Consider the following 11,283-nt stretch of genomic DNA (forward strand, 5'->3'; position numbering starts at 1 on the left):
CTCTCTCTCTCTCTCTCTCTCTCTCTCTCTCTCTCTCAACCTTTTATTCCGCTGCCGGAGGTGCCGGGGTGAGCTCAGAGCGCCACCTACTGCAAACATTATTTATTGCACCGATCAAAAAGACTGAAAGAGAAGAGAAAGTACAGTCCACAAAGAGTGAGAGAGCTGTTGTAAATATTCTCTCTCTCTCTCTCTCTCTCTCTCTCTCTCCCACACAGTGTGTCTCATCACTGTTCACTGACCTTTGTTTAGGCCAGAAGTTAGGAAACATAAACAATCAATTATCTGTTAATAATGACACAGCTATTGATGCTGTATTCCACAATAATAATAATAATAATAATAATAATAATAATAATAATAATAATAATAATAATATCAGTGAATTAACACACGTCACAAATATGAGCAAACCCTTTACTGCGCCATAAAGTGCCGCGCGTTTCTGCGTCATTCTGCGGCGCCATAACAGCTATAACAAGATGCGGTGATGCGTTCACGGCCGCGAGAATCCTCCCTGAAGCATTTACACACCAAATTCAACCAAAGAAGCTCACCCTTCTGATGATCTATATCTACCTAGTTTATCCATTTCACACTCATCATCCAAAATCAGTGCAGTGAAGTTTTATTTATTCATTTTCAGTGTTTTGGTGTTAACCAGGCAGGAGCTCTGTTCACCAGAAACTGTTACAGTGACCAAAACTTAACCAATAACTTAGGCTATTTGTCCATTCTTTTTTTCTTTCTTTCTTTCTTTCTTTCTTCTGTTTGCCTGTCTCTCTCACCTCCCCTCCCTCCCTCCCCTCCAGCTGCAGAGGAATGGTAAACCTGATCTGTGACGTCCAAACTGGATGGAAATCTCCTGATTTATGATTTGTTGATTCTCGGGTTGGGATGCATTTCAGCCAGGGTGCCTCTGTGTGTCTGAGTGTGCGTGTGTTATTGTAGTAGGCCCTCAATGTGCACTCTGGTGTGCATATTTCATTGTGACTCTGACACACAAACACACACACACACACACACACACACACACACACTACACACTACACGCTACATGCACAAGGGCCAGAACATGGGACAGATGAAGAATTCCAGATTTCTGTGTGTGAAATGATACAAATGAATGCGCTCTGTGGGGAGTGTGTGTGTGTGTCTGTAAATGTGGTCCTGCGTGTGTGTGTGTGTGTGTGTGTGTGTGTGTGTGTGTGTGTGTGTGTGTAGTTGCAGGCCAGATTTCAGACACTCAGCTGCTTGCACACGGAGCATCAGCGAGAGAAACCAGCAGCTGGAATGGAAATCATCTTGAATATTCCAAAATACCCGGGCAGATAAAAAACTGCTGCAAGAGGCTGCACCAGAGGAGGAAAAATCCACCAAACAGAATCCAGATTTATTATTTTACCCACAAGAGTTTTGATATCAACACTAAATCAGCTAAACTGCTGTTTCTGAAAGCGGACTGAGAGGGGCTTTAAAACACAGGAGCCAAAGTGTGCCAGGAATGCAGGGACAGGCAGGAGGAGGCTCTGACCCAGTTGGCACACACTTCTCAACACACTCCCCTCATTATATATAGATTTCCAGAGTCCCACTGAATATTTGTGCCATGAAACAACTCGCTCACCATTTTGATCCAAACAAATTCCACAGTTTCAGATAAGAGAGGTCAGTGGCTCTGATTTATCAGATGGAAAAACTACAGTCGTGAGCTGGAGATCATTTATGTATTACATTCTATTTCTGTATCACTTTTTCTTTCTTTTTATGCTGTCATTATAATATTTTCTTCTGAAATTGTCAGGATTCAGGGTTCGAATCCCTGTTAGAACAAGATGCTTGAGCCAGAGTCACACAAGATTTTTTTACCTGCACAAATGTGAAAGTAATTTACTGTAATCTCTAGAGTGCTTAAATCTGAAATTCAAGATATTAAATGCTGTTAAGATGCTTTAGTTTTGCAGTTAAAATCTTACAGATTTGATGGTTTAACAAAATGGTTTTAAACAATGCGGCTTGAAAAGTTTGAAACCATTTAAAATGTAATTTCTAGGAGACGGGGTGTTGAAGTGGACAATATAAATATAAATCATAGACAAAATAAACAACCAACCAACATTCTTTGCCCCAAAATATGAAAAGCACTCTCCCAGACAGAGAGTGCAGTTGGTGTGTGTTGGTCGGTAAAATGAGCCCTCTCAGTCTCAGTGAAATCATTTCCATTGTGTTTAACATAGAACATCTGCCAGCATACAGTTCACCTTACAGCAGAGGTTGTGGCAGTGGGTAAGGAGCCGGTGACCCTGGCATGGCCAGATCAAACCCTCTGCTCTAAAACTATGTTCCAATTAGCTCATTTGTTCCTAAGCATAAATATGACTGATCGCAGCATTTTGCACTGAAATAAAATGTACTTCCTCTCTCACAAAATGTTTTATTTTCTCACTGTGGTTTTACTTATTTACTGACAACCCCATGTCATGTATTGCATTGGCACCACTCCCTACATCTGAATCTGAACAGGCTTTTATTGGCAATCTTAATGTGTCTACTCCAGCTCAATATAGTCAATGCCACCAGTGGAATAGCGTTGGATGAGCTGCGACTTTACAGCAGATGTGGGTTCCTCCACATGCTATTATGAAAAAGCTAATAAAACATGTATGGTACTGGGAGTACTGGTACTTTTTTTGCCAGTGTGCTGTTAATAAACTCATACAAACTCAATAACATTATAGTAACGCGTTTTATATAAATGTGCCTTTTGTCTGCTGCACAGAAAGAGCTACATTGAAAACACATACGGGCTGTGAATATTCTCACTGAATAATTTCACATTAGAGTGACATTTAGTTTGTTATGACTTTATTCATATAAAGTTTCTATGTGAGCTAACTATGATAATTGAAACTACAGCGTAGTTGTCATAGCTACCAGGTAAAGGCGGGTTCCCTGTTTATTTATGTGTTGATGCTGATGCTGTCATCATGCGCGTGCATGTTTGTGTGTGTCATCACTGCTGATGATTTGCAAAAAAAAAAGAGGTTTTATGTTCCCGCCGTTCACACAGAGAAACCTCAGCCCCTCTGGACCTCGCGCAGCCGGTCACTCAGGGGACAAACAGGAGTTCAAAGGGTCACGAGGACATTGTCCACTTTGTCTGGGCGAAGTGTGTGTGTATGTGTGTGACGTGTCTGGTCGGCCGGCTCGAGGACAGGATCAACTTTCTCTCCCTCTAGTCTGGTCATCAATTAGTTTCAGCAGCACCTCGCGCGCCCCTTGTCACGGACCCGCCGCTCGCGAGCTCACGTGGCCCCCGTGCGGCCTCGGTCTCGCCTCGCCCGCCATAAATATGTGCATGCCTGTTTCACACTTTACAACTAAGAGGCTAAAAGGTTTACGAGTCCTGCGCGCGGATGTAGCTACGTCACTAAATCGTAAAATACGAGCGTTTTTACTTTTGAACTAAAATGTCACTGTCAGAAAAAATTAATAAAAAGAAGCTCTCTCCATCATTTCTTTACATTTTATTGAACATGTCTCATAGGTAGTTTACATCATGACTTGACAAAAACACTAACATAAAGAAACAATGTAAAAATCCATAAAATATACACTTTCCTGAACGTTTTAGGTAGTTTGGCGAATAACATCAGTAGGTTAACCCCCCATCCCCTCCCCACCCTCCCTATCTAGCCGGAAAGGTTAAATAACCCCCCCCCCCCCCCCCCCCACTTACATTATTTTCACCATACAAGGTGATTTCTCCTTGTTTATTTCTATACAGTTTAAATATAACACCGTATGACACAGGCTACATACAACTCTCAGGTAGCTCTCCCTCCTCGCTCCATATTATATGAGCTCGTTTGCACGTGTAATTGAAGGTATAATAATACACACAACACGTTTACAAAATAGGATAAAAAACTGTTGGGGGGGGGGGGGCAGAGCTCGACTTCGAGTCCTAAAGCTTCAAAGCAAGTGCCTGACAGAAAGGAAGTACATTTTGACAAGAACAAAAACTAAGTACAATGAGGAGTTAGGTGGTTTTTCTTGGAATGCAATAACACATTGTGTCACCGTTAGGTTGCAGGTTATACTGTGCTGTATTTTTAAACACGATGTCATATAACCTGAACCACCATAACCCCCTTTAGTTTTTTTATGTTGCTATTTCTCTCTTTTTTCTTTTCCTTTTTTACCCGATTCGTCATTTCATCTGCTCTTTCCAGACAGCGGTGAATTCAGCCTGGAGAAGCAGTTGGATATAACTTTTAAGTGGGTGGCGACGGGCTCAAAAAGGGGATTCTATTCTGCCTCTTTCTTCCTCAAGTAAAAAAGAAAAAAAAGAAAATCTTGGCTGCTTTTCCCCTTAGAGTTTTCTCACCAGACAAACGTCTGGACGAACTTTGAGACGGGGACAGATAGATATTAACCAGCAAGTCTCTTCATCCATCCTCCTTCTCTTCTATGTGTGTCACATCAGTTTATTTCTCTTTTTCCTCCTCTTTCAGTTCGTCCGTTTCTCCTCTTCCTCTACACCGTTCACTGTGGATGAAGAGGAGGAGGAGGAGGAGGAAGAAGAAGAGGAGTTGATCAACTTGTTCTCCTTCTTCCACTTCATCCTCCGGTTCTGGAACCAGATCTTGATCTGCCGCTCTGTCAGGCAGAGCGCGTGTGCGATCTCGATCCGCCGCCGCCGCGTGAGGTACCGGTTGAAGTGGAACTCCTTCTCCAGCTCGAGAGTCTGGTAGCGGGTGTATGTCTGTCGGCCGCGCCTCCCGGGGCTGCCGAAGGTTCCTGAGAGAGAAGGACAGAGAAATAGAGGAGATTACATTTTAACCAAGGCTTCAGGGTGGCGCATTATTCTATTCTATTCTATTCTATTCTATTCTATTCTATTCTATTCTATTCTATTCTATGCTAATTGCGCTGGGGCTCCGTTGAATTTTATGATTTTATTTACGCCGTTTAACAGCCTATAATTTGTTGTGTCTCACACCTTACAATAGAGGATAAAAATCTCCAAAGATGTTCTTCTAAATATCTGCGTCTTCTATCATTCTGCTGTTTCAAAGGACTCAGTTATAATCTGACTTTAGTATAAAACGTCTGCTCCAGTCTGACCAGAGAACAGACACTTGTTTCCTCCTTGGTGGTGAAGACTGGAATTATGAATTAGATAAAAAAAAAAACGCCATAAAAAATAGGAACTATATATATGTATATATATATATATAATATAATATAGTCATATATATGCACCTAGTGTTGCTGCAAGACAAATTCAGCTCCTGGTGATAGCAGGATTCAGCGAGAAGAAAGAGAAGAAACGGTTATGCTACATTTTAAATTTTTTTTAATACTATATAATAACAATATAATAAATTAATAATAATAATAATAATAATAATAAGCAGACGTAGAGATAATATTTCAGAGAGTATTCCCCCCTTTAAAGATCGGCTTGCAGGGCTTTAGGCTCCTCTCATCCTCAGTAACAGTGTTTTGGCCCCAGTAGTAAACAAATCGCCACGTTTTCAGTTTAGCAGAGTTTCTGTATCGATCTGAGAGGCAGAGCATGTATGAAGAGCTCGGAGCTCATATCTAAATCTAAACATCCATAAATAAAAACTCAGCTAAACCGGATTATGGAGGCGCACTCGGGGTTTCTTTACCACTCTGTTCTCTCTCTCCAGCTGCCATTTACGTCCTCAGCTGTCACTTAAAAGCCGGCGTTGCGTTTTTTATTCCTCATATCTTTCTTTGCGACGGACCTGCAGCTCATCTGTCATAACCCGGTGTGTCCTGCAGGGCTGTGTACAGCAGCAGCCCCGTGTTATCCAACATGACTCCCTTCACTCTCAACAGGCCGTTTTAAACAAAGACACTGGGGTTTGCAGAGAAAGTAGCTCCGTAATTGCATGCTTAATTTTTAACTGTGGCTATATAACAAGACCTTCTTATTACGAGGAGTCACATCGAATTACTTCCCCCAAAAGCCCCGCGCGTCTTGCTTTCACTCCCAACTTGGCAGCGTCCGCAGGCCCGAGTGTGAGTGTAATATCTAATCTGTTTGGTTATGAATAACAGTGTCTGGTGCAGGGTTAACAGTACAGGCTCCACACGAGATAGCAGAGGGAAAGTTGTGATACCGTTCTACACATATCAGCAGAAGGAGAGTTTATCAGCACTTTGTAAAGAGAATATGTTTCTCCTGCACTGACAGGTGGGGACGGATTTTTAAAATTTGTCTATAAGTTTTTGATCGTGCGCAGAGGCAGCCTGGGAACCAGGAAGAAGACTAGCATTGAAAAATTGAAATAAAAACAATGAGACAGACACAGTCAAATAGATAGCTACTGAAGCCAAACAGTAGAGACTGCATTTAGTTTCTTCTCTACTTATCTTCCCTTCTATCTGTTCCCTGTTTCACCCACAACACTCTCTGACAGGCTCCTCTCTCTCTGACTCGGTAGCTGCGTCGGTCAGCAGGTCACGTACAGTAACAGGAGCTACAACCCAAACAAACCCGTTTTATGACGGATAATAAAATACCGAGCACATGACTGACTGACAGGCCAACAAAAGGGGATCATAAAGCAGCTACTGAGAGAGGAGGAGGAGGAAACAGAGAGAGGGAAGACAGCAGAGGGGCTAAGAGCGGAAACAAACGTCAGTTTTATGACGGGGATCATAAAATATGCAAGAAAGAGGAGAAGAGGAGGAAGAAGGAGACACTCACCGTTACACGAGTTCATCCGCTGCATCCACGGATAAATTGGCGCTGACGCCGCGTGCTTGTCGTCCATCGTTTCACCGAACAGCCCCTTCCCACTCAGACCCGCGCACTCCGCTTTACGGTGCATGCCGTCCTGGCTCAGCGCGAGCTGGTGTTCCTCCAGGCTGCACGGGTGCTCCTTGTCCCGGTAGAAACTCGTAGCAGCGGCAGCGGCCGCAGCCGCTGCCGCCGCCGCTGTAGCATAGTCGCAGGCTCCGGTCGCACCCCCTACACCGACCCCCGCCGCTGCTGCCGCTGCTCTGTGCCCGCCGTACGCTCCGTTGGCCGCCTGTTGGTAGTAGGTGGATGCCGGATACGGTTTCTCCTGGTGCACGCCGCCGCCGCTCGCACCGTAAGCCACGGCCGCGGCAGCGGTAACGGTCGCTGCCCCCGGGTAGTGCCTGAGCGAGTGGTCGGCGGCGTATCCCGACGAGTAGAGCGGGATCTGACCCAGGAATGACTCCGCCGCCTGGCCGCCTCCACCCGTCCCCGGTAGCGTCACCGGGAAAGAGGAGTTGACAAAATAGGAACTCATCGGGAGAAAGTATGAGACGAGAAAAAGGGGGAGAAGAGAAGAGAGGAGAAGAAGAGGAGAGGGGAGGACAGGAGGGCACGAAACAAACACAACAACAACGCGATGAAGAAGGAGGAGTAGAAGGAGGCTAACGGCTAACAGCTAACGGTTCTCCCTCCCGTCCTCCTACCTCTGCCTTCCCCTGCCTGCACTTTATGATTTGTTGTGTTTTATAGCCGACAGTCCGACGGGCTGCTGCTATCACTTAGTTTATCACAGATTGGGAGGAGGGGGTGAGGAGGCTGAGGGTGAGACGGGGTATCTGGGTGGTTGAGTGCCAGTGTGGGACAGAGAGAGAGAGGAGGGAAGGGGGGGGAGAACAAGGGAGAGTGTGTGCGTGTGTGTGTTTGTGTGCGGAGAAGACGGGATGGGGTGACGAGGGATCTTGGGGGAGGGAGGGGGGGAGACCAGCTGACCTCAGACTGACCAATGGGGAGCTTCTCTGTCTGGCATTCGTTCGCCCCTTTTCCTTTCGTTGGCGAGAGGAAGAGGTGGTGTGTGTGTGTGTGTGTGTGTGTGTGTGTGTGTGTGTGTGTGTGTGTGTGTGTGTGTGTGTGTGTATGTGTGTGTGTGTATGTGGGGGGGGGCTCCCCCTTCTCCTTTCCTATTTCCCTTCTTCAATCTCCCGCTCCCCTTCTCTCTTTCTAATTCTCATTCAATCTCTCTTTCTAATCTTCCTCCGTTTCCCGGTGAGATTGCGCAATCACGTCGGAATCCTCCGCGCGTTAAATTGATTCTTTCTCTCCCTGTGTGTCTTCCTCCTTCTGTTGTTAGACCCATAAAAAAAAAAAACCCAACAGCTCTCACACACACGCACGCGCGCCCTCCCTGAGAGAGTACGGGAGAGGGAGGAAGGGAGGGAGGGGAAGGAGGGGTGGGGGCGGGTTTGCTTCTGCACCACCAGAGGCAACCGAATAATAAAACACAGCCTATTCCCGGTGCTTTGCAGATAATACCGAGCGCGTTAGAATGAATTTGGCGAGCGTAAATCACAGCCGGTAACGCGCACTGCTCATGTGTGGTCCTGAGCGCGCGCGTGTGTCTATGTGTGTGTTTGCGGCGGGGATGTGAGTTGTTAGCCAACAATATAACGTGGGCTATGTGTGTCTATAATTGAGGTGTTTGTACATTTGTAATTGGTGGCCTATATTTGGGTGGGTGGGTAGATTTATGCCCCCTGCCCACCGGGGAGGGAGGGAGGTGTCCTGTTCTGACCACAGACGTTTTCAGCGCGGTTATTTGAGTAAATGATAATCTGGAAGGGATTCTCTCAACATAATCTGATAGCTATTAATGCTTTTAATGATTGAAAATAACCCGGGTGACGCTGCTCAGTCTGAATGGCAGCTGAGTCAGACCCAGGCAGGCTGATGTGTGTGTGTGTGTGTGTGTTTGTGTGTGTGTGTGTGTGTGTGTGTGTGTGTGTAAAATTGAACCGAAGTGTTCCAGGGGAAGCTGTTGTGCGTGAGTCGGTTCGGTTTGATCAGCGTGTGCAGTGAGTTATTGTTTTCCTCTCCTGAGACACTGATTAGACTGAAATGTGTAATGAGAAGAAGAAAAGAAACAGTCCTGAAGTTTCCCTCTTGCTTTTGGCCCTTTTCTTGACACTGATTGCAGCGTCCCGCCTCCATCATTCAACTCGAAGCGCTACCTTTAGCTGAAATCATACATACAATAAAGTAATTTTTCATATATCATGACTTCTCTTTTACGCATCCAACGGTTAAACAAAAATTATAATGAATTAATGAAAATAAAAAGTAAATAATAATAATAAATGGCAAAGTAGGCCCACATTCCTTATGTTTATACAACTAAATATTAAAAAATAAATAGGGTATTAATATTTATAAATGAATAAATGATGATACGAGAATTATCAGTGAAACTAAATATATAAATGTATAAAGGAATATATAGTCCAGGCCTAGTGTGAAAAAACAGCTGTATCTGTTATGGAACGTGAATATTTCATATATCCATTTTTTTTATGGATAAATTGTTCACTTATTCATTATTATATTTTTTGTTAAGAGCCTAATTGCAATATTATTCATAAATATTTTACATGATAATATTAACTTAACGAGGACTGTAACAAATAAATAGCAAAATATAGAGAAAGTTATGCCCAAACTTAAATTCTTATATTCTTATTTTATATGTTTTATTATTGTGACGTCATTGTAGCTACTTGTAGTTTTCTCAGTTGTTCATTTAAAAGTAATAAATAAAACCAAAATGTGAAGTAACATAGGAGCTGGCGCCACACACACACACACACACACACACACACACACACACACACACACACACACGCCTCTACTTCTACTGGACTACTATAGGCAACTAAATTCATACTTTAGACGTACATATTTTATTATAATAATAAAACAACCTCAAAACTTATACTGATACACTCCTTTTTTTCTACCACTTCTTCTCAAGAAAGAGAAAGAGAGAAAGGAGAGCAGGAAAAGAAAGGAGCAGCTAACTCTCGGCCTGCTTTTCATTCGCACTTACAAACGGCGTATGTGTCGCTGAGGTCGTAAAATAATCGCAGCCATAAATAAGTCTCCCTCTTTGTGCCTTTCTCTGTTTCCCCTACAGGCTCGGACTTGTCTGCGTGGCCGAGCTGCAGACAGTCCGACTGACAAATAGAGACAAAGACTCTATTTTTACTTTTACTTCGCTCTCCATTCCGCCATGTCTTCTCTCTTGTTTTAAAAGTAGTAACAGGGAGACAGATAATAAGTTTAATTCCTTTCTGTGCAGGATCACACAGACAGATGGGGAGTCCCCCCCCCCCCCCCTCCCACCACCACCACCACCACCATCCCTCACCCCTCACCACCTCTCTCTCCCTCACTCTCCCTCTCTCTGGCAGGACGCTGCGTTTCCTCTCCGCTTTGTGGGAACGGGAAGCAGCAGCTTTGTGTTGGAGCTGACTGTGGTTTAATCATTAATGAGAGCTAACAGCGGGGACGGGACAGGCATGGCCTACAGCCTGGGACACACACACAGGACGGTAATACTATTATTATATACAGCTACAGCCCATATGCATTAGCACTGTCTTAACGTAATTGTGGCTTCGGCATGAATATGAGTGGATACCCGCTCAGCAGCCTGCAGGGTAAAAATGACTTTCTGACAGAGGAGTGTCATATTCTGATTTATCCAGTTAGAACCAACACGACTGTGTCGACACAGTAAAACTGCAGCTACGGTTGTTTAATAGGCTACTGGACTGGACTGATATAATGTCTGAACGCTGTTTAACGTGCTGAATTGAATGGTAGCTGTAAATTGAGATTTGACCGTTTCTATCAAATGCTGCATTATGAAGTTTTATTCCTCTTTATAAGTTGACTGTGAATGCTGTGGATGCTAGCTATTATGGGTAATATTAGCCCAACCTGCTTCAGTAGCACAGACTTTAATGTGCATTTGAATTATGTAATTTTATAAAATCCTGACAGGTGCAGATGTGCGCTACCATATAAAATTTTATTCAAACATATAGACCTACATACCCTACATGCCATTACAATAAAAATACAAGCCTGGTAACTTAATTTAGAATGATGACATGTTTTAAAATAATAGGCTACAAGAATTTTACATATGACATAGCCTTACTACAACTTCATAGCTGAGCAATGAGACGCAGTTTTATTTTTTACAACATCAGACAGCACATCAGGCTGGTAGGTTTAAAGCTAAAGCTAAACATGATAGCAAATCCTAAGGCTAAGTCTTAGCTGTGGTGTAATAAAACTGACTTAGAAGGCTAATAACTAAGAACTTGAAGGCATCAATGTGACTTCATTTCTGTGACTCTATCATGTGACCGCCTTGATTCACCCCGTGCATGCTGCAGTGAGCGGGCTGTTGTGTTGTCGTTGCAGGTGTGTTGCAGTTT

The 11,283-nt window shown here is 43.9% G+C and overlaps 1 protein-coding gene across 2 annotated transcripts in view; it reads right to left on the reverse strand.

Annotated features, from left to right (window-relative positions):
• The window catches only part of LOC111227937 (homeobox protein Hox-B6a-like), a 12,833-nt gene extending 5,179 nt beyond the window's left edge, over positions 1–7,654 (reverse strand). Inside the window, exons 1-2 of one of the 2 annotated variants that reach the window (XM_022753684.1) lie at positions 6,749–7,654; positions 4,733–4,803 (exon numbers count right to left, since the gene is read on the reverse strand). In XM_022753684.1, the coding sequence (XP_022609405.1) occupies positions 4,733–4,803; positions 6,749–7,319 (642 nt within the window). In that variant the 5' untranslated portion in view covers positions 7,320–7,654. Of the gene's footprint in view, positions 1–3,730; positions 4,804–6,748 lie in introns of those variants that run through there. The other variant, XM_022753683.1, reaches the window with a different exon arrangement.
• Positions 7,655–11,283: the final 3,629 nt, after the last annotated feature.

The sequence above is a fragment of the Seriola dumerili genome, unplaced genomic scaffold (genome assembly GCF_002260705.1).
Source record: "Seriola dumerili isolate Sdu_G_001 unplaced genomic scaffold, Sdu_1.0 BDQW01000192.1, whole genome shotgun sequence".
Classification (NCBI taxonomy): domain Eukaryota; kingdom Metazoa; phylum Chordata; class Actinopteri; order Carangiformes; family Carangidae; genus Seriola; species Seriola dumerili.